This window comes from Rhinoderma darwinii, chromosome 10 (assembly GCF_050947455.1).
Source record: "Rhinoderma darwinii isolate aRhiDar2 chromosome 10, aRhiDar2.hap1, whole genome shotgun sequence".
Classification (NCBI taxonomy): domain Eukaryota; kingdom Metazoa; phylum Chordata; class Amphibia; order Anura; family Rhinodermatidae; genus Rhinoderma; species Rhinoderma darwinii.
Window position 1 is genome coordinate 2,306,619 of NC_134696.1, and position 24,757 is coordinate 2,331,375.

The window sequence follows — 24,757 nt, forward strand, 5'->3', positions numbered from 1 at the left end:
CCGTATTTTTCATCCGTGATTATGCACCCATTTATTTCTATTGGCCCCGGACACCTTTCCGTATTTTTACCGATGGGTGTCCGTGCTGAAATGATAGAACCGGTCCTATACTTGTCTGTAATTACGGCACAGACTCTCCCATAGAAGCCTATGGACGCTTGCGTAAATATGGGCAGCTACGGATGTGCACCCATAAACCATGCGTATTTACGGAAGCGTTGCTATGCTACATGTTGGTGACATAATTTGCAGCCCCCCCTTTTTTTAAGGGATCCGTATGTAGGGATCAAATACGGATGCACTACAGACCGTAATTGCGGATACCGTTCCATATACGCAATGACTACGGATCCGTATTTACGGATAGCTGAAAATACGGTTGTGTGCATTATACTTTATGGAGCAGAAATGACAAATCTCTGCCTGTCCCATCGAGTAATATCCGGTAAATGCTGAAATCTGCCGTGCAGACATAACCCGTGTATATTACGGGCGGCACAGAGAGGCATTTCATTGTAGTAGGTTATTTAGGAGCACGGATTACAGTTGGGAATATTTACAGGAATATCGGCATCGATGGATTGTTACAGGACTGCAGAAACCGGCCTCAATCACCGAGCAATGGACTCATCTTGATTATTACTTTTTAACCTTTACTTTTAATTTATATTCTGGATGAAGATGTTCGAAATTGGAAAATGTCATCCTGTGTGAATAAAAATATTAAGAAATAAGGGTTCCTTGGTTCATGCGCCAAAACATTCCTGCAGAGATTTATTGCATCACAAATGTATCTCACAAACCGGCGGTACGTAGTATATAGAATATCGACAAGAAGTCGCTGATAACAGGTTATCGGGAACAATGGAAAATTTATAACGGAGCAGACAAAAGACGAATATCATTAATGACGTAAAACCCATCAGACAATAAAATGATGGAACCGACAAGAACCATAAAGTGGAAATGATATGTTTATCACGGAAATCTTCACATAAAAACAAAAATCAGCAGAACACCACTTTGCATTTTGACCTTTGACACCCCATAAAAATCCGTGCTGGGATCGGCCAAGTGAACATAATGACTGCGGGGAGAGAAGTCACTCGGCAGCGATCATCATCTCCTGAGGAAACAAAGTATCTTGATATCCGGGAGACGCACTTGGGCTGCCACTATATACAGGAGGAGGTTTTTTTATTTCTGGTAACAAACACTGTAGAGCAGATAAGTCTTACTAAAAGCCTCGCATTTACCTGTACAGAATATATATATTATTCATGAGGTTCACACATCCACCACTCATAGCAATGAATGCGCACAGGTCGCTCTACTAGAATCATCATCACTGCAGCAGTAACAGAATCACTGAGGAGGAGGAAATCCAGCCCCGCCGTCCACACCTACAGAATACAACGGTTTTACATTGATTTGCCAAAAGTGAACCACAAGTACAAGTACACGGCAGAGTTATTTCCACTGGTCGGGAGCGCGGCAAAACTCCCATCAGGACAGATTTGCTCGGTTCTTTTTTCGAATGAGGAGAAGAGAAGAGGAAATTCTATATAAACCAGAGGATCAGAGGAGAGGGAGGGATGTGATAACTACACGAAAAATGAATCCTATGTTATTATATAATGTAAGGCTCTGTTCACACTTGATTTACGGGAACAATGACAGTTATGACTGATCCGTTTCCTTTCCTTGTCGACTTATAATGGATCAGTCATGTTTCCGTCAGGTATATATATCTTTGGATACAATACTGCAGGCTGCTCCTCTATTCTGACAGTCAAAAAGCAATTGAAGCCTGACGGAAAGGAACTAACGGAGGTGTGAACAGAGCCCAACTTCATATACACAGTGTACAAGGCTGAGAGAAAGAAGCAGCTCTGTCCAGCAAGGACACATTTCCCAAATACATCACAAAGCTTTGTATATAACATTACAAGAATCATAAAATCAGTCCTCACCCAGCCTTATGGGAACTGCTTACTGTCATTCAGGAGAGCTGGTACAGCGGTGCCCTCATCAGCAGGTGCCTGTCAGTGGTGCCCTCATCAGCCAGTGGTGCCATTCACACGCATTCAAAATAAGTTACTGTAAACAAGACCTACATGCGGGATGCAGGGGTGTCACAGGTGTAAGTGTGACAGGAGGTCTCTTCCTCTGTTTCCAGTCTCTACTGCTCTGACATTCCCATCCTCTCCCTCTCGCAGCAGGATTAACTCTTTCACTCCCTACTCCCCCCCTTCCCCAGGAGGCTCCATAGAGAGCAAGGAGGCGAAATGTTAACAATGGGAGAGGATTCACACAAAATAAAAGATTTAACTGCCCCCTGTGGCCTGAGGGACCTTTACTTTGTCCCTCTCCAGCGGCAGATCCCCTGAGGTGAAAGGGTTACCCTAAGGCCGGTCCTCGCTGCTGCCAGGACAGCGTCACAGCAGAACATTCCTGACCACGCGCCACAGATAAGCGTCACGCTGATAGTATGAACACGAGCACATTGTGTGTCTGATCCCCCCTTGTATCCTGCCACAAAACAGAAACACCACAACCCTGCGGGGAACATTCAGAAACCAGCACTTTTTGCTAAATGATAAAAATAAAATGTTGGTTTTTTTTTCCCCACCAGGCAGTAATCTAGGTGAGCGACTATTACGGATGGTTTTATCATTTCTTGATTTTCATATATTCGGCTCTGTTCACATAGCCGTTTACCACCGTTGTGTCAGGTTTTCATTGCTTTTGGTGGGTAGAAATGCGCATTCTGCTACACTATTCGACTCTGTGAAAAAATTATATTTAAAAAAAATAAATAAAAAAGAATGGATTTATTTAAAATCAAAAGGAATCCATAAGATCTGTTGGGCTTCCAATATGATGCATTAAAAATGGATCCAACAAGGATTTGTCAGAAACACACGTCGAGGCCAATGGAGCGCCATACACTTCATCCACAGATGTCACATTGTTCTCATGGGTTTTATTTTATTGCATAAATGCATCTTACAATTTACAACTTTAACTTCTTCTGTTTGTAAGAACCTGCATTGCTCATCCTGAGCTCCCTGGTTCCTGAGAACAATGCCAGAACTAACAACATGGCTGTAGGATAGACGCTATGGGAGTTCTCTATTGACAATCTCTGCTTGTTAGAAGGGTCCCTTGACAATAAGCTGATCACGAAGTGTCCCCCTGCTGTGACCCCCAGCGATCACCTGTAATCTGTGGGGAGACCTGCCAGTAAGGCCCCCTTCACATGAGCGTGAATCACTTCCGTGTGCTGTGCGCCGAAACAACGCACAGCACACGGACCTATTGATTTCAATCGGGCCGTTCACACATGCGTGATTATTCACACTGCGAGAGTCCACTGCGTGAAACTCACTGCATGTCCTATATTGGTGCATTATCACACACCTACGCGCCCGTTGAAGTTGAAAAAATAAAAATGTGCTTTGCGAGTGCGTGAATAACGCAAAGCACACTGGATGCAAAACGCCACACACAAGGACCCGATTCACGCGTGTAAATCGGATACGCTCGTGTGAATGAGGCCTAAGTGTTCAATTTCCCTGCAGCGCCACCACAGTAGAAATGAAGCATTACACAGTGTCCATTCATATCACTGTGTTGTCTGTGCAGGACAGGACCTCCAGAGACGATCTATGTAACCGGTCTCCACCAAGAGATGAGGAAACAGAGAACCCCCCTCTATTAACTCAGAATTCACAAACAGAATATATGGAAGTTTTTTTTAAAATAAATAAATAGACAACCCGTCAAAATGAATCGGTCATCAGACGACGAGACTTTATAAAAGGACAACATAGCCATAGAGCCGGGATTTTCTCAGGTTTTTTTTTCCTCTTCTAAAATTTGGATATGAAATCTTTACTGAAACTCTTGCAAAAAAACAAGGCATTCATTTACACCTGTACTGTCACATCTTCTATACATAATCCTGGATTTATTGAGGTCAAGACCTTCCATATATTATGTTTCACAAGTGCGTTACTTCACCTTTAACCTTTTCTAAAACATAAAAACCACTGAGAATTGTGACCCGTCAGCGCTTTCTCCGGAAGATGCACATCTGTTCTGTAGTAAACATTGTAACCGGACAGAGACCGACTCGATCATCTAAAGACCAGAAGGGACTGTACTCATCAGGTGAATAATTTCGAGTTTAAAAACGAAAGCCTCATGCACGCAGCCATATTACCACTCAGAAGAATCTCAGATTGTGATCCGGCACTCATGGACCCTACTGAACCTCTGTACGCCTCACAATTCACCAAGTGGCATGTTCCATTGGACTTCATATTATGGATGTAGGGGAGAAGATCTGTTATATGGTGCTGTATGGAGGCACTATATGGCGGTACATGGAGTGACTATAGATCTATAATACAGAACTGCAAGCTGCAATAATGGCTCTGCCTGGTTCATCAGCCTTTCGGGTATATTCAGACCGTGCGGTCATATAGCTGTTAATTACCGCAATGAACGCAAAACCCATTATTTGACGGCACCGCCTGAATACCCTTAGTGGTTTTAAACTGTAGAAACAGTAGTGCAAAATGTAAAATGCGCTTTTTCATTTTGGAATGGCCTTTTTGTTGTAAAAAACAAAAAAAACAAAAAAAAACAAAACTCTGCAGCAAAAGTCCCGTGCAATGCATGTGAATGGCGTTTTACAAAGCTCCACTCACACTCTGCAGGAAAAAAACAAAAAAAAGCACAGATTTGAGGCCATGATGGCGATTTTTAAAGATGATCTGTTGCAGATTCCTTCCAGGTTTGTTGCAGTGACTTCTACATGTGCAGCTTTTGTTGCGGATTTCAAGCCATCCGCAGTGAGAATTCTCAATCCTTATACTTTTCATCTGTTCAGCCTCCACTCTTGGTTTTGAATTAAAAAAAAATTGCACTGATCAGCACCAGAACCTCCTCCTACAGTTACAGTCTTCGTGATATACCGCTCAACCTACTAGGACATGACGGGTCACTCCCAACAAGTCATTCACAATTCATGAAGCAAATTGAGGAATTGGGTCACAAGATACATGGAAAGTTTGGTCTTCACATTGAGCCTTATAACTCCACATAGATAAAAGTAGGGAAACACCAATGGTTGAGATGGGAGAACCTTCTATACATGGGCTGCATGCTCTTTTTTTTTATCTAGGTTGGGAAAGCATTTAGCAATATACGTCACATTACACAACCATAGACAGGCCGTCCTTACTTCTGAAGGAATACAAACCAGTATATGAGAAATGATTTGCTTCCTTATACAGGTCTGGGGAAGGCCATTACTCCTGGTGCAGCCTTCAATAACACATCACCTGTGATTGCCGAGGGAAAGGTGTGTGTGGCTTCCATGGTTCCCAACCTGAAGTGATAAGTCTAACTACACATCACACGCAGAGCACCGGAGCCACGGCAGGAAGCAAAATCATGGGTAGAAGGAAAGTCATAGAAAAGGTGTTCATTTATCCCAGCACATAATCCTTACCAAGATGATGGCCTCCTAGTCACGATGGCTCTTCCTCCATGTTGGAGGCTGTAAAAAAGTTTAGCAAAAAATGTTTTCCCCAATGAAGCTAGACTGAGAAATACAAGACCGCACAGAAGTGAACTACACGTGCAACAAGATTTAACCCCTTCCCGTCGTAAACAACTTTCAGATTTTAATTTTTGTCGTCCCCCCCCTTCCAAAAGCCAGAACTACTTTTACAAGTAAAAACCGAAGTGTAAAAAATGTAACTTATTTTGTGTCGCCAAATTCTGAGAGCCATAAATTTTTCATTTTTCTGTCGATTAAGTGGGGAGGGCTTATTTTTAGCCGGATAAGCTGTCGTTTTTAACGATACCATTTTGGGGTACATGCGACGTTTTAATCACTTTTTATATTCAATTTTTTGTGAGAGATCAGGTGACCAGAACATAGCGATACTGGCGTTTACATTTTTTTTTTTTTTTTTATGACGTTCACGGTGCGGGTTAAATAATGATATATTGTAATAGTTCACACTTTTATGGATGCGGAGATACCAACTAGGTTTATTTTTTAAAATGCTCTAGGGGGAAAATTGGAAAAGTTTTTTTTTTAACGTTTAGGGTATGTTCACACACAGTAATTATGGACGTAATTCGGGCGTTTTTGCCCCGAATTACATCCGAAAAATGCGGCTTGAAAGCGTTGACAAACATCTGCCCATTGAAAGCAATGGGCTGACGTTTGTCTGTTCACATGACGGCGCGTAAATAGACGCCCGCGTCAAAGAAGTGACCTGTCACTTCTTGGGGTGTATTTGGAGCCGTTATTCATTGACTCCAATGAAAAGCAGCGCCAATTACGTCCGTAATGGACGCGGCATTCAAGCGCCTGCACATGCCGTTACGGCTGAAATTGTAATTTCAGCCGTTACGGACGCTGTCGTGTGAACATACCCTTAATATTTAAAAAAAATAAAATAAATTTACATTAAAAAAACTAACAATAAACAACTTTATTTTTACTAATTTTAACTTTTTTTTTTTAGTCTCCCAAGGGCACTACAACCAGCGCTCGTTGGATCGCTTGCACTATATACTGCAATACAAATGTATTGCAGTATATCGTCTTTCTGACAGGCCAGAGGCAGGGCTTAGTAGGAGCACAAAGATGGCGGACCTGGGGGCCTTCATTAGGCCCCCAGGCAGCCATAGCAACCATCGCCACCCCGCGATTGCATTATGGGGGGCATGATGAGCTGCTGGAAGGGGGTCGCCCCCTCTTTCTAACGATTTAAATGCCATGGTCGCTATTGACCGCGGCATTTAACGAGCGTGAACCCGTTCCATACTTCCCTCTACTCAGCAATGACGTATGAATACGTCAAATGTCGGGAAGGGGTTAAAGGTGTTGTGTATGATCGTAAAGAAAGGACAACTATCTATCAGAAACAGCGCCACTCTTGGACCATAGTTGTGTCCGGAGTCATGGCTAGCCTTCCTTCACCCGGATAAAAGATTCAGTTTGCGGTCATAACCTTGTATTTAAATACTGATGGCAAGGAAGAGTAACTTGGTGTGTTGCCATCACCTAAACCTCCATCACCCAGTACATACCCCTCACCCAGCTACACCCCCATTCAGGAGAATACCAAGACACCGCAATGAACAAGGTTGGGACATTATTGTGCGCCCATAAAACCCCTTTAAATTTTCCCCCAAGTTTGGAGTGTCCACATGGATGTAGTTAAAGAGAAGAACTATGGAAATTACTGGTGTATTTGAGGAAAGGTGCCGAGCAGATCACTATTACACCCCTTCGCTGCTGTAACAAATTCCATACTTCTTACCTACAAAAATAAAACATTTGCAGCTAAAAGTCTGACCCAAGCAGAGCCCGAGTATATGCACAATCACCAGAACTAAAGAGGAAAAAGCTTTGCAGTCCAGATGCCGGTAAACATCAGAGTCACAGAGTCAACAAGTGTCCTGGGGTAATTAGAAGAGTCAGGGCCAATGCACACGTCGTAGTTTTTATCCGCAATTACGGATCCGTAATTTTGTATTAAATACTGACACATTCATTTCTATCAGCCTCGGACACCATCCCGTTTATTTGCAGGTGTGTGTCCGGGTCGTAGAAATAAGCCGCCAAAAACAGGACGTCCCATTTTTTGCATTTACGGACCGTGCTCCTATACTTATTAGTGTGAGCACAGTCAGCAAATACGGGAGACACTCTGCGGCCCATCTGTGCGGTATTTACTGACTTTATATACTGTACGGACGTGTGCACGGGGCCTAACTAGGTCATTAAAAAAAAACTTTCCACCTTCAAATGTGATTGAGAACATATAATCCCTCTGTTGGGTAGAGGAGTGAGAACATGACGTTCCTTCATCACCCCATTAGGGTCACTGGAGGCTGTACAGGGGGAGAGGACACGTGCAGACCCCCCCCCCACCCCTTTCCTCTACAGTGGCACAGAACCATCAAGTAACCTTGAATCCTGCTGACTTCAAATGAGTGCTGCACCACAAACATTGCACATAGAGCTTAAGTCATGACGTATTATAACGTCTTTGGCAGTGAAAGGGTTAAATGAATACCTCAAGACAAAAATTAAAGCCTGGATGTGTGCCGGACTTTTTACGTGATGTAACTGTGTGCGATGTTCATCTTGTAAGCAGTCCAGTGTAATCCAAGCTTCTCCTGCTTTCAGTTGTAGGACCAACGTCAGACATTTTCCCAGCTCATGTGGCTGCTTTTCGGTCACCCAGTCACTTAGATGCTCCTCTACCTCTCTCTGTTCTCTCTGGCAGTCAGAGACGCCCTTCCAACACTCTTACTTTCCATCCCTCTCACTGTGCAGAAACATGCAGGGCATCCTATGGCCTCATGCACACGACCGTAGCCATGTGCACGGCCGTGATTTTTGGGTCGGCCAGGGCGGAGTGTCAGCGGCGAGCCGCCCGCAAATCGCAGGCCATGCACATGGCCGTAATAAGACTTGCCCGTTCTTTCTTTGGTCCGGGCTCCTGGGCCATGCACGGACTGTGGAAACCATGGTCGTGTGCATAGCCCCATAGGAATGAATGGGGCCGCAATTGTCCCGTGGACTTTCGGGGGATTTGCGGCCACAAACGCACTTTCGTGTGCATGGGGCCTTAGACTGTACAACTAGTCCCTCGGTCTTTATGCCAAAGTGGATTTGTAGAGTCACAGAGCAACATGGGTATAACATTTGTAAGGTAGCTTTGTATGGGACAGCCCGGAGTCCCCCGATAGTTAAAGCAGTTGCGTGTCTATACTCTTAGGAGCATGTTATGTAGCAGAGGCAGGTACCCACTGAGACCCCTCAACTATTATTATCAAAAACTGACAGCCGTGTTCCCCCAGCTGCTGACACTGTTAGCGCTGGATGTGGAGTGACTGCAATGTCTATCCAGACACTTTATCAAGCAAAATCACTGTGGACCCAAGCGCCCAAAACAGCTGAATGATAGATAGAGGGCTACATGGGAAATTTATAAATGGCATAGTTCAACTAAATGCCGACTATCAGAGAATAAGGATCAGGTATAAGTACGATGAAAGAAAATAACAAGGGTGCAGTCCCACTGATGTGGCACCAATGCATGTTGTAAAGTCTGCAGAACCAATGCTGGCAGCAGAGCTGCAGGCGGCATTAGAAGACAATATGGGGCATACGCATTAGGCTTCGTGCATAAAACAAGAGCAGGCATAAGGTTTTTGTATTTTCCGTATTAACCAATCAGATCCCTTCTTTTATTTCTAGACTTGTATTGGAAAACCAAAAGCTGAAGTCGGATTGGTTGCTATTAAGAAAACGTACGCTTTTATAAAAATGTCAGCACTAAGTATTACGGGTGGTGTGAACAGCACAGAGCAGCATCATAGGCCTAGAAGTGATTATTTGATTGATGACCCCCAATAAATTTGGTTCAATATTGCAGCAACTGTGCGTTTGCTTTCAAGGAAAACCAAATTCTGTAGTATTGGTATCTTAGGTTGGCAATAAAGTGATTTCAGATTTTACAATCATGACTTTGTTACAACATCTTCCATAAATAACAAAATCGAAGTTCCATACCGGCCGTAAGAAAACTTTTCTTTATGTAAAAAGTCAGAACAATTACACAGACTGCAATCGTTGTACAGGGTTGTAGATTTCGTCCATAGCTGCAGTCACTCAGCTGGGGAACACGTTCCTGTGTACTGGGTGTGTATGTGCGTCGATGGAATTAAAGAGCAGCAGGTAGACAATAAAATGTTGCGTTCTAAACCTCCCTATTTGGTTAAATGGGAACTAGAACTGAACCTTGTATCGCCAGTGCAACGCTAGTTTAAAGCTATGGCATTTCTTAAAAAAAAGTTTCTAAAAGCTCGGTTCACTGGGAGATGTCGCAGAAGCTTATTTTACGTTGGTATCTCACCCCCGTCCGCCTCTTAAAAATCTCTCCCTTTATTTCAGATTTGTGTTGGAGGGGGATGTGGAGAGGGAGGCTCGTACCTACACACATGGTGGGAGTGTGGACTAGTCCGCAACTTTGAGTTATTGCTTTACAATTGGGAACCCGGGTTCTAAATATGCGCGCTCCTTTAGATCCTGGTTTGGCCCTATGCTTTATGAACCTTACCCCGTGTCATAGTAGAACTGTGACTTGTCATATACTTTTAGCTGCTAGACTCACGATTGCCCGTAAGTGGAAATGTGCTGATGTCTTCTGGTTTACTAGTTGTGCTTCTGAGATTAATTTTTCATTCATGGAAAAAGCCTGGGCTATTAGGGCACACACTTTGGAAAGATTTAACTTTCAGTGGCAAGATTGGACATTACGCTCAGGATCAAACGTACTCCCACATCCACTTCTCCTCCGCCCGCAATCCTCGGTTAATGGAGTGTCTAGTATTTGTCTTCTTATTTTATTTTCATACAATTATAGCTCTGTCAATATACTTCCATTACTAGATTGGGCTACTTACACGTTGATTGTCGCACTCACCTGCAGAATGGATGTGGTTACATTTTCTTGACTATTTTGTTAGACTTTGTTTTTATATCTCTAACTCCCTTGATACGCGGTGTAAGCTTCATATGAGATTGCTCCATGTTGGAGTCTTTACCTTTGATTTTTTTGTAAATCTAATGTTTAAAACCCAATAAAAACGTTATTGGAAAAAAAACTGCTGCGTTCTACCATCAGGTGACCCGCGTACATCCGGCGTTCTACAGCTTAATAACAATCCTTACGGAGTTTTACATAATTGCCTCGGAAGTACCGAATACAGTGGAGACCAGTTTATAGCTCTATCCCAGGCCAACAAATATACTGAGCACAAAAAAACCGAAGAGAAGTGTGATCTTTATATTTATGAAGCCAGGTGAAGGCAAGAAAGGAGTGCAAGTAAAATGTATAGAAGCAGCAGAATGGGTTTTGTCCCTCCGCCGTTGGTCAACATCCATCCCAGGTCCAATCCTCCCCTCTTTGTTTACTGTAGTGTATGCGGAGGGGCTATCCTGAGCTGCAGCAGATACAGAGACCATTCTATGCTTTAAAAAAAACAAAAAAAAACGCAGATCGGCTCTTCACCACATCTTCAGCTTTCAATTGTGATTATTATTATTGAATACATGAGGTAAGACACTGACATCTGTGGTCCAGCAAATAGCATTTCAGAACATTAGGACGCATCTAATTCTGGTGAGACCCACATCTTTAGGCTACATTCACATGAGCGTGACAAAATAAGTGCGCTTTGCGAGCGGCATTAGTTTTTCATGCACTCGCAAAGCATTTTTAAGAAAAAAATGGGATTGATGCGCACATCACGCACTGCACACGGATGTGCATCTATGTGCGGTGTGTGGTTTTCACGCACCCATTGACTTCAATGGTGCGCACCAATATAGGACATGTTTTCCATGCACAGCACACGGACAAGATTCACGTTCGTATGAATGGGCCCTTAAAAGACTATACATGGAGAGAATCAGATAAGAGTATAAAAGGTGGGCACAGAAGACATGCAAGACTAAACTCAAAACTGCAGTCATCTAGGGACTACTGACTAGAATAATACTCCGCCTGTGCTACAAGGCGGTTATTGCTGCCAGATTATTCAGTGAAGATCAGCGGAGCTTGCTACAATGAAATGGTTAATGTTAAGGCCGTAACGTTTATTACTGCCCTTCACCTCCACCCTCTCTTGTAGAGCCAGACCCATTAGGCATGGACCAGCATATAAAGCAGCCAGACCTTGCCGACACCCGTATATAAAAGGACAGACCTAGGAAAGAAAAATAATTCACAACAGGAAAAAGCATCAAGGAAACAAAAAAAAAACCTTATCACCAGGTGAGTAGAGAAGTCATTAATTGTCATCTTATAAAGTTACAGAAGTATTTTCCAACTTCTCTAAAGCGGACATGTGGCCACAGATAAGAGTCCTGCACCAGCTCATAAAGGGATGTGGCCAGGTGACACTCCCCGAGCACTGACATGTCGTCTTGTAAGGGCTCATTCAGACGAACGCGAATCAGGGAAATCGCGTGCAGCACACGGACCCATTGATTTCAATGGGGCCGTTCACACATGCAGGAGTTTTCACACAGCGCGTGTCCGTTGCGTAAAACTCAGTGCATGTCCTATATTGGTGCGTTTTTCACGCACCTATCGCCCATTGAAGTCAATGGGTGCGTGAAAATCCCGCACAGCACACGGATGCATAACGGCCTTTAAGGTTTTATTTGATGGTGAAGTAAATAAGATAACAATGCAGGAGTCACAATGAAGATTATACACGGACGACTAATATTAGTCATGACGATGATGGTGGGGGTAGTCATGGTATGATCATTATACAGCGGATTACAGTAGACCGTATACGGACCATTGATATATCTTCTGTAGGAGTCATACAGAGGTACAGTAGGGCCCTATAAACTTCCATTGGTGCTGTATTGAGGCTTCATGCTACTTAAATCTTGTACAGAACTGCAATACGGCCTTGTGAATGAGCCCTTACAGTAGTTTTGACAATAACATTTCATCAATGAATTCCTAGTTATCCTTATATAACATTTAACATTGCTCCAAACTAGAACTTCGTGTATCTGATCAATAAAATATCTGGTGAAGTGAAAAAATAGTCACCAAGGTCTTCCACATGCCGCCATTACTGAATTACTACATTTAATAAACCCGTCTAGTAGAAGCTTTGGAGACAGGATTTTAAGATGAAAACTTTTACAATGAAGTTTCTCTATAAAGTGACCTCAAACCCGTCACCTGGTAAACTTCTTATTCCTCTTTTAACAATGAATCTACAACATTACCAATCCCATCGCTCGTCACTTTAAGCTTGGAGATAAGACAAATCAAATGTTTTATTCGCCGTATTTTCAGATTTCAGATTGAGCCCCAAAAAAATAAAAATAAAAAATTCAATGAGTAATGGATGATCCACAAGGATGTGTGTGTTTTAATGAATGTGTTCAGATAAGTGAAATCGTGTGCAGGAACCTTATATAATAGAGGAGACTGGTGATTCAGTTGCTTTAGATCTATACAGCTGTTAGGATTATTTTGTGTTGGCATAAAAAAAGGTTTAACTTGCTTTCAGCTCTGAGGCTAGCCGCACATTGTCCAACTCTGGTCTGACTAGGTCACCCAATCTACCGATAAGGGGAGCATTGTTCCTGCAGCGCCTCCCAATGGGAAGATAATAAGGCCCTGTTCACACGGAGTATTTTGCAGGCAGAAAAAAATCTGTCTCAAAATTCCTTCAGGAATCAGATCACCCTTTCCCCTGTTTGGGAGTCTACTTTTGGGGAGGGGGTAATTTAATGATTGCAGAGGTTTTTCTTCTTGGTACACCTTCCAGAGAGGTCGCTCACCTTTGCTCATGGTGATTACTAACATTTATTTCTTAGCACACAGTAACACAGAGTTGTGAACATTGTTAAGAGAATAAGATGAAATCATTAAGACAATAACTGGAAGTCCATCAAGGAAAAAAAAGTTTCCTGCTGGATAATTCTTAAAAACATAAATGTTAAAAAAAACAAGAACTCCTGGTTGCATCACTGTGACGCCTCTTACTCCCTCTATGAAGGGTGTAACAACGCGCGCTGCCAGTGAATAACGGTGACATCATCACCTCCTTGTAGAGATCTGCCCGTGTCACCCCCAAGTCGGGGTCAGCGTCGTCATGCAACAGCCCTTAAAATATGGAAGCTGCTGAGCAACTGATTAGACTGCCTAAAAAATAATTACAATGGAAAACTCCCACCATAAAGATGACGAAATATAGATGGGATAAGACACAAACGTCTGATTTTTGGGGGTCCAACTGCGGAGACCCCCATGATGCCTACAATGAAGAGGCTAGGGGGCTCAGGAAAGCACAGCAGCACCCATCATCATATTCCCCAAGTTAGCGACACTCCCGCCCTGGAACGGTGCTGGATCTAATAAAACTTGAATAATGTTGTATTGCAATTCCTCAATAGGTCGGGGGGTTGACATCTTGGAAAAAAGACAAAAAGGTTTCTCTCTCTGTATTTCAGTATTGTAGGAGCGCATTCAGTTTCTTTTTTAGCTACGCAATAGTGCACTACCTTCCACATATAAAACTAAAACACAAGTACTGAAATAAATACACGTGCCATACAGATAGATTTCTCCCCTAAGGTTTGGTAACAGAATATATATAATTCTATAACCCTGCAGGCAACCAGCATTTTATCATGTAAGCGGATGAGGAGCTGCACAATGTTGGACCTAAAAACACGGTAATAAAAAGGGAGGAGATTCACTTTAAGTCTCATTAAAGCATTTTTATACAAAAAGTACCTGCTAATTTAATGACATTTTCCAATATCACACAACATAGGGAATAATGGAACACACAAGCTTCACTATCTCATGTCAGGTCTGCAGATAAACTGTGAGAAGAGTAAACATAACTCATCATTAAATCACACATCTGTATCAGCAATGACAAAAAGCAAAACAGCAGGGATATCGTCAATGCAGCGTATCTCTGACCTGATGGGTTAACTAGCTGTGCGGGTTTCAGCTTATGTGTTGTTACGGTATGTGTTGTTCTATTTGACTCATTTATGTTGATAGGCGTTTTGAAACCTAGACTAAAACATTGGATAAATACATAGGTGGAAAAAACAGTCTCTGCAGATTCCCTCCTACAGCTTCTTACATTTCTGGGAGTGCCCGCAATACTCAGATCAGGGGCAGCGAACATAAGACAGACCACGCAGAACTGCTACAAACAGAAATTTTCCATGGCAGAATGGAACTAGAAATGAGGTTTACCAAGAAAAAGCATGCAACATTAACTTGGTTAATAAGTATCTTGTTCACAATTTGCACTGAGGGGTTTTGTGGCTGTTATGGTTTTATTTGACTTTTACAATTGAATGCAATTATTAATTAATGTGCATGTGAGGACAGAGGGCATCACGGGAGCAGGGAATGGCATCCGACACTGGGCACAATTAACAAATGACATATCAGGACATTCACAAATGTTTTAGGAGGTTCACAGTCTGGACGGGATACCCTGAAATGGACTACATATGACAGAAATGATTAGACTCAAACACGGCGTGGTTAATACTTTTGCTATACATTTTTAGATTGACCCTTCCACCTTGAACTTGCTCGAGTATCCGCATAAGTTTTAAGTATAATATACCGGGGATTTGCATAACCAGCTATTCCTTATTGTATCAAATCATAAAGAGAATCACTGCCTTTACAAGTGGGAAAGATGGGATAATATGGAATGGAAGATGCAAAGACGCAGGGAGTGTAAGCTGCTGCACCCGTCCTGTCAGTGGACACTTCATGTCAGTCGGTATTGATTTTGCAGAGATCCCTTAACAATCACAGTAGGAACTGTCCCAACAGGTATGTCATGATCGAACAGGTTGGATTTTACTTCTCTCCACCTCCTCCCCTTTAAAATAACATGAATATGGAATGGTTATTTATTGCATGTCTATGGGCAGCTAAAAGAGTACGTCCACCTCTGAACACCATAGTTTATATATAGAGAATCTATACGGACAGCAGAAAATGGTGGGAAGCCTACAGAATTGAGCCTGCAGAAAGACAAATAATGTCATATATGTACACAGCGACACCACCAGCAGAATAGTGAGTGCAGCTCTGGAGTATAATACAGGATGTAACTCAGGACCAGTACAGGATAAGTAATGTAATGTATGTACACAGTGACTGCACCAGCAGAATAGTGAGTGCAGCTCTGGAGTATGATACAGGATATAACTCAGGATCAGTACAGGATAAGTAATGTAATGTAAGTACAGTGACTCCACCAGCAGAATAGTGAGTGCAGCTCTGGAGTATAATACAGGATATAACTCAGGATCAGTACAGGATAAGTAATGTAATGTATGTACACAGTGATTCCACCAGCAGAATAGTGAGTGCAGCTCTGGAGTATAATACAGGATGTAACTCAGGATCAGTACAGGATAAGTAATGTAATGTATGTACACAGTGACTCCACCAGCAGAATAGTGAGTGCAGCTCTGGAGTATAATACAGGATATAACTCAGGATCAGTACAGGATAAGTAATGTAATGTATGTACACAGCGACACCACCAGCAGAATAGTGAGTGCAGCTCTGGTGTATAATACAGGATGTAACTCAGGATCAGTACAGGATAAGTAATGTAATGTATGTACACAGTGACTCCCCCAGCAGAATAGTGAGTGCAGCTCTGGAGTATAATACAGGATGTAACTCAGGATCAGTACAGGATAAGTAATGTAATGTATGTACACAGTGACTCCACCAGCAGAATAGTGAGTGCAGCTCTGGAGTATAATACAGGATATAACTCAGGATCAGTACAGGATAAGTAATGTAATGTATGTACACAGCGACACCACCAGCAGAATAGTGAGTGCAGCTCTGGTGTATAATACAGGATGTAACTCAGGATCAGTACAGGATAAGTAATGTAATGTATGTACACAGTGACTCCACCAGCAGAATAGTGAGTGCAGCTCTGGAGTATAATACAGGATATAACTCAGGATCAGTACAGGATAAGTAATGTAATGTATGTACACAGCGACACCACCAGCAGAATAGTGAGTGCAGCTCTGGTGTATAATACAGGATGTAACTCAGGATCAGTACAGGATAAGTAATGTAATGTATGTACACAGTGACTCCCCCAGCAGAATAGTGAGTGCAGCTCTGGAGTATAATACAGGATGTAACTCCGGATCAGTACAGGATAAGTAATGTAATGTATGTACACAGTGACTCCACCAGCAGAATAGTGAGTGCAGCTCTGGAGTATAATACAGGATATAACTCAGGATCAGTACTGGATAAGTAATGTAATGTATGTGCACAGTGACTCCACCAGCAGAATAGTGAGTGCAGCTCTGCAGTATAATACAGGATATAACTCAGGATCAGTACAGGATAAGTAATGTAATGTACACAGTGACTCCCCCAGCAGAATAGTGAGTGCAGCTCTGGAGTATAATACAGGATGTAACTCAGGATCAGTACAGGATAAGTAATGTAATGTATGTACACAGTGACTCCACCAGCAGAATAGTGAGTGCAGCTCTGGCGTATAATACAGGATGTAACTCAGGATCAGTACAGGATAAGTAATGTAATGTATGTGCACAGTGACTCCACCAGCAGAATAGTGAGTACAGCTCTGGAGTATAATACTGGATATAATTCAGGATCAGTACAGGATAAGTAATGTATGTACACCGTGACTCCACCAGCAGAATAGTGAGTGCAGCTCTGGCGTATAATACAGGATGTAACTCAGGATCAGTACAGGATAAGTAATGTAATGTATGTACACAGTGACACCACTAGCAGAATAGTGAGTGCAGCTCTGGAATATAATACAGGATGTAACTCAGGATAAGTAATGTATGTACACAGTGACTCCACCAGCAGAATAGTGAGTGCAGCTCTGGATTATAATACAGGATATAACTCAGGATCAGTACAGGATAAGTAATGTAATGTAATGTATGTACACAGTGACTCCACCAGCAGAATAGCGAGTGCAGCTCTGGAGTATAATACAGGATGTAACTTCGTACAGGATAGGTAATGTCATGAAGAGCGACAGCCTCTTATGTAGATTAATTTTATTTTAACTGAAAATTGGTCAAATGTGGACATGGGCTTTAATGCCAAAATTATTAAGTCTACCATAATGTTCCGTTTTGTTTAAATCAGAGGAATCCTGTGTTTCCCTTTTTCTTAATCGCTTATTTACAAAAAGTTTTCAATAAGAAACAAACAATCACATGTAGTGATGACGTTACCATTGAATATATGAGCAACATTGGGGGAGATTTACTAAACAAAATGCGCCAGAATTCTGTTTCAAATTGCAGGGGGGGAAAATGGCAGGTGATGAGAAAGAAAAAAAAGAAAAATTTAAAATGACTTTCTGGACAACCCCCAAGAAGAAACAATGTACATTGGCCAATTAGGATTAATCAGAGCTGTACGAATCAGAACTGTATAAGAAATATAGACCTTAGAGTAGTGAAAATCTTATAGTATGTTATATTTGTTATAATATAAGCCACACATGTCAAACATGAGGCCCATGGGCAGAATCCAGCCCACCGCCCCATTTTATGTGCCTGCGATGTCCGCTGCATCTAAAAACCTGAATCAGGTTTTTACATTCAGCGCCACAACAGCAGGACTTCTACAGGTGTTCTTTTCTGCTGCCCGTAGTGTCCGGCAGAAAAAAAGCACCATCTGGGATTTAGTTCTCCCGAAACATTGCACTGTGAATGCGCCAAAAAGGACATGCGCAGTTCAAAGGGCAGAGTAGGCAGCCACGAGCATCTTTTCAATCTGAAAATATGAAGGACGTGGCCAAGTGAGTAAGCCTGAGTGTGGTCAGTGCCGGGAGTGGACCACTCCAGTCACCTGACCTAACATCAGTGACTGAACTGGTTAATTCCCAAGCCAGCACCAACCTCACTCAGACCGCCGCCGCGTGACCTGCTAAATGTGAGTCACGTCAGGCAGAGTGGAGTGCGGTAAGCTACTGCTCTCCACTCTGGGGCCTATGTGGCCTGGGGAGCTCTGGGCCCTATGTGTGGCACTACCTACAGGGGACTGTGTGTGTGGCGCTACCTACAGGGGACTGTGTGTGTGGCGCTACCTACAGGGGACTGTGTGTGTGGCGCTATCGACAGGGGGCTCAACTAGGGCATTATTACTGTGTGGGATCACGGTGACTGAGGGGGCACTAAGTGATCATTATTACCATCTGGGGCACTGTGGATTAATATAAGTGTAACGACTCCTTAACAGTTAAGCGAGCGGTTACATTTATACAGTCTCACAATTACAATCGGCCCCTTGAAGGCAACCATAAGGCTGATGTGGCCCTCGGTGAAAATGAGTTTGACACCCCTAATATAAGCGATTTCATTTATGTGAATTCAAGATGGAGAGAGTCATGGGTTTGGTTGTATGTCTGAGTGGATTGTACCTCATCAATATGTAAAATACTCATTGTTTATACGGATTCTCACATCAAAAGCTCTTGGGGTATCGCAGGTACAGATGCTAAATAGTGTTTACGTCTCCATCTTGAAGTGACAACAGTAAATAAATTGACAATCTCAGGATGTCATGATATGCTAAAACTGGATGATACGGAGCTGGCTTGATAATTCTTCTTTAGAAAGTTGTATGAGGGGGAAGCCTAATCTGTTCATTAAAAGTTAATTTGATTGTGGAGATGAGACTGGGCGTCTTCCAGCAGGGAAGATCAAACAGCTGTAGCCACCAAAAGGGTATAAAAGACCTGAGCCGGGCAGAGTAAAGGGGGAACTTACTTGGGGCACTTGATTGAGGAGTAGACACTGACAGGAGAGAGACCGGAGCGTGTGAAATGTTCATGTATGGTAACTATAACATAAGGAATTATAATGTATTGTAATTAGTGTCGGTTATAAGGAAGTGTCTCTAATGTTTATACCGGTCCCCGAGTGCACATCTCCATATAAACCCCATAAGAATTATAGCAGTAATTTACACTTTATACAATATACATATCCTTCTGTATAACATGCTGCCCGCTAATAGAACCGCAAGATCAACGTGACAGGTTCACTTTGAGAATTAAGACAATCTTCCACGTTAGACCAGTTTCACCCAGTGGTGATACAGCCACAACACACTAGATTTACTCACTCAAACCACGGTTGTAATACTATTGCGGCCTTATTTTGGGTGCCACATACAATAAAGAAAAAACATTTCAGATGATATTCTTAAGTTGGCAATTTAAGTTTTCTATACAGACTACTAGGGGTGATACAGTATCACACTACCCATTTGGTGGGTAACTGACATCAGTGCTCAGCTAGTTTTTCGGGTCGTCCTGGCCACTATATCATACTGTTTATAGCGTGGCCCAACAAAGGATTTAGGGTGTGTTCCCCTATACCGAACTTTTTATACTTTCCCGTATCAGAGGGAACGACTGGAAACCACTGCATGCCCGTGTGTGTGTGTGTGTGTATGTATATATATATATATATATATATATATATATATATATTCTAAAAGCATTGTAACTTGGCTTTAAAGGTTATGTACACCTTTGAAAACATGTGTGTATGTATGTATGTATATATATATATATATATATATATATATAGCTATGGCATATGTATCAGCGTGTTTTGTGCAGTTTTCACATTTTTATTACAAATTATTTTTACTTTGAGATACAGCTGCTTTCTATACAGTACACAGAGCAGCTGTATCTTGCGCTGAAACCTGTATCCGTCAGGTCAGCTGGACTGACAGGATCAGTGACAGCGAGTCCTGTGTTTCTCGAAGAAGCAGGATCAAGCTGTTACCGACCACATCTAAGTTCATAACTCTGCATACAGGATACAAAAAAGCTGTATCTCAAAAAGTAAAAATAAAATCACCAAACATAGATTATTTTTATTTAAAAAAATTAAAAAAAGTAACGTTTTCAAAAGGTGTACATAGCTTTTAAGGAAATTATAATATAAAAGATAGTCTGTGTGCAGCTACAGAACTATACTAAGCCTAAACCATATGAGATTGTGCCAGTGAAAGATCAGCAACGGATGGCCTTAGGGACAGGCAGGAGAATGCAGGCGATGGTGTTGTGGCACTAGGTGCATAGTTATAGGTACACCTCATGGTGATAAGGAAACTGGAAGTGCTGGTGGTAAAGCCATACATCTACATTCTATAGCTTAATGATAAATAGGTTATGTAAGCTCAGACTCGTCAATTAACACACCCCTCATTTAACTATTCTCTGCGATCATTTGGATGTTCATCAACAGTTGGTTATCCGGCCCTCCCTGATGCCCAGGACACACAGAATAGTAATAATGTAACTAGAGAAATGATCTGAGGACGGACTTTGCTATTAAGTCCAGAATTGCAAATTCTACATGGAAATTGCTACTCAACAATAAAATAAGAGAACAAAAAGTGACTTGTTATATTAAGAATAGATTTTATACTATTAAGTAACACTTGAGATCCAACAAGATCAGATACCGTCCCCAATAGGGAAAGAGAAGTGATATTTATTTAAACAATCTCTGGATAAACAGGACGAGCTGCAATATCCAACACCTTTTTTTCCTTTGGCGTCTATCCCAGTGGATTATATATTGCATGAAGCAATCGCTGATCCATCACAATCTTTGTCAACACTGTATCTGCAGTACTATCTTCCAGTAGCAATATATCAGACTGATATTGTCCCTTTCATTGCAGGTGGCGGTTACTTCATTCCAGAATGCTCGCTTACCTGGGGAAGAAGTTAAATATCCATCTTAAAGAGAACAAGCGGCGGCGGGCACGGCTGGTATCCAAGGACGGAAGATGCAACATTGAGTTTGGGAATGTGGAAGAACAATCTAGGGTGGCTTTCCTGGCTGACATCTGGACCACAGTTCTGGACTTGAAATGGAGGTACAAGATGACCATTTTTATTTCTGCCTTTTTGGGGAGTTGGTTCCTGTTTGGTTTGCTGTGGTACGCAGTCGCCTACTTACATAAAGACCTTCCAGAGTTTGACCCCCCTGTTAATCACACCCCGTGTGTTGTAAATATTAACGGCCTGACTTCTTCATTTCTCTTCTCTTTGGAAACTCAAGTGACCATTGGCTACGGGTACCGTTGTGTGACGGAGCAGTGTGCTACAGCTATATTCCTGCTGATTGCCCAGTCAATTTTGGGGGTCATTATTAACTCTTTCATGTGTGGAGCCATCCTAGCTAAAATCTCCAGACCCAAAAAGAGAGGCAAGACCATAACTTTCAGCAAGAATGCGGTCATAAGTAAGAGAGGAGGAAAGCTGTGTCTACTCATTAGAGTAGCAAATCTAAGGAAGAGCCTTTTGATAGGGAGTCATATTTATGGAAAACTTCTAAAAACAACCCTCACCCCAGAAGGAGAGACGATTATTCTGGATCAAGTAAATATTGAGTTCATAGTGGATGCTGGAAACGAGAACCTCTTTTTTGTTTCTCCACTGACAATCTACCATGTCATTGATAAAAACAGTCCTTTTTTTGAGATGTCCGTGGAGACTTTACTACAACACGAATTTGAGCTTGTGGTCTTTTTAGATGGCACCGTGGAGGCGACAAGTGCTACCTGTCAGGTCCGTACATCTTACACTCCCGAAGAAGTGCTCTGGGGATTCAGATTTGCCCCAATCGTGTCAAAAACCAAGGAAGGCAAATATCGGGTAGACTTCAGTAACTTCAGCAAGACTGTCGAGGTGGAGACTCCACATTGTGCATTTTGTCTCTATAATGAGAAGGACACCAAAGCCAAACTTAAGAGGGGCTATGACAACCCAGCCTTTACGGTCACAGAGATTTCGGAAACCACTGAAGACAATGAAACTAAAATGTAAAAGGTTTGATTTTATATAGTTTTTGTGTCTTTTGTGTGTGTGAGAAGGTCCTTGAGGGGCTAAAAGAAATCACTTATTAGAGTCCGCAAGGACTGATTATTTGTGTAACTTCTCTGTGAGAATGCAAAAATGTAACAAGACAGGTCTTTACAAAGCTTTTATAAATATCTGTCACTTAAATAGATCGGATCTTAGCTGTATGGCGTGAACAGGCGCTTAGAGGCCATGAGTCACTGCAGAGAAGACGGTTGCAAAATAAACGATACAATATCTGCTAAGCAAAATATATTTATACTCCGAGTAAAACTGTTACGTCTTTTTACAGGATACCTATTTATTTATATTATTGCCAGTGATCGCACAAGGGACACACAATGGCATTTTCTTTTAAAAAGGAACACAAAACGGGAAAATATATATATATAGGTCCGCACTGTGTTTTGTGCCAAATCTACATCTGCTATTTGTGCCATTTTCCAACTTTCTTAATAAGTTTGACTAAAACGTGCAACTTTTTTGCCGCAGTTTTCACCAAAGACTGGTGTAAACTGCTTAGTAAACGTGGGCCATAGTGTGTTCATATACTACATTACATGCCCTAGATCATCACATATTTATTCCTATGCTGGTCCTATTCATTTCGCAGTTACTTCAAGCTACGGTAAACATATTTGTTGTAAAAAGGAAAACATCTTCCCTGTCTCAGTATTTTAAGATCCAAAGTTCTGCACTTCTGTTGGAGGGATGCATAACCATAGCACTTTAGAAATCCTGCAGCCTTGTACATCGGTGATAACAGCCTCCTAACTGCAGGACGTGCCCCCCATCCCACAAATAAACAAAAAACAAAACACGATTATATAGGAAAATCCCTGTTCCGTTATATCCCAAGGTGAGAGGAGATTGTAGGGAAGAAAGTGTTAGAAAATGCCATATGGGAGTTTGATGGCTTCTAGTCAAATTGTAAAAAAAAAACGAATGTACCGTTTCACCCATTTAAATAGAGTGGCGGTCAAGAATTTGGGCTGCCGCGCTGTTCACTTTCTATGGGAATGACAGATAGTCAAGCTCCGTACTCTGCTATCTCTCTCAGCTCCATATAAAAGTGAACGACGCCGCAGCAGCATTACGCATGCTCAACCAGCACTCAATTTAAAATGGCGACTAAAAGCAACGAATAACACAAAATACTTCTGGATCTACAGATTGCAGCAGTGCAAAGTTATCATTGGCCTCATGAATCATCAGGAATTTCATTAATGCATAAACATGAAGCAGCAATATAAACTCCAAAAGGAAACAAAACCCCCAATAATTTCTTCGTTTCAATCATAAATAGTGGTAAGGGCCTGTTCACATCAGCGTTGGCTTTCCATTCAGGGGTTCCGTTGGAATAAACTCCTCAACGGAAAGCCAAACAGAAACCTTAGATTCCGTTTGCATCACCATTGATATAAATGGTGACGGAAACATTGCTAATGGTTTCTGTTTGTCACCATTCCTGCAGGTTTCCGTTTTTTCGATGGAATCACTAGCGCAGTCGACTGTAGTGTGTAAGCTCTTATGGTCAGCGGGGTCCTCTCTCCTGTAGAGTGTAAGCTCTTAAGGTCAGCAGGGTCCTCTCTCCTGTAGAGTGTAAGCTCTTATGGTCAGCGGGGTCCTCTTTCCTGTAGAGTGTAAGCTCTTATGGTCAGCAGGGTTCTCTCTCCTGTAGAGTGTAAGCTCTTATGGTCAGCAGGGTCCTCTCTCCTGTAGAGTGTAAGCTCTTATGGCCAGCAGGGTCCTCTCTCCTGTAGAGTGTAAGCTCTTGTGGTCAGCAGGGTCCTCTCTCCTGTAGAGTGTAAGCTCTTATGGCCAGCAGGGTCCTCTCTCCTGTAGAGTGTAAGCTCTTGTGGCCAGCAGGGTCCTCTCTCCTGTAGAGTGTAAGCTCTGATGGTCAGCGGCGTCCTCTCTCCTGTAGAGTGTAAGCTCTTATGGTCAGCAGTGCCCTCTCTCCTGTAGAGTGTAAGCTCTTATGGTCAGCAGTGTCCTCTCTCCTGTAGAGTGTAAGCTCTTATGGTCAGCAGTGTCCTCTCTCCTGTAGAGTGTAAGCTCTTATGGTCAGCAGGGTCCTCTCTCCTGTAGAGTGTAAGCTCTTATGGTCAGCAGGGTCCTCTCTCCTGTAGAGTGTAAGCTCTTATGGTCAGCAGGGTCCTCTCTCCTGTAGAGTGTAAACTCTTATGGTCAG

General features: G+C 42.3%; 2 protein-coding genes across 4 annotated transcripts in view; one reads left to right on the top strand and one right to left on the bottom strand.

Moving 5' to 3' along the window:
- The window catches only part of KCNJ5 (potassium inwardly rectifying channel subfamily J member 5), a 63,355-nt gene that overhangs the window by 19,072 nt on the left and 19,526 nt on the right, over positions 1-24,757 (bottom strand). The window lies entirely within an intron of this gene.
- KCNJ1 (potassium inwardly rectifying channel subfamily J member 1) lies at positions 21,382-22,530 on the top strand. Its single transcript, XM_075840615.1, has one exon. The coding sequence runs from the start codon at positions 21,403-21,405 to the stop codon at positions 22,528-22,530; it is 1,128 nt and encodes a 375-aa protein (XP_075696730.1). The 5' UTR covers positions 21,382-21,402.

Bases quoted from the DNA above. Each gene is read 5' to 3' on its own strand.
- KCNJ1 (XM_075840615.1), top strand. From the start codon at position 21,403: ATGCTCGCTTACCTGGGGAAGAAGTTAAATATCCATCTTAAAGAGAAC.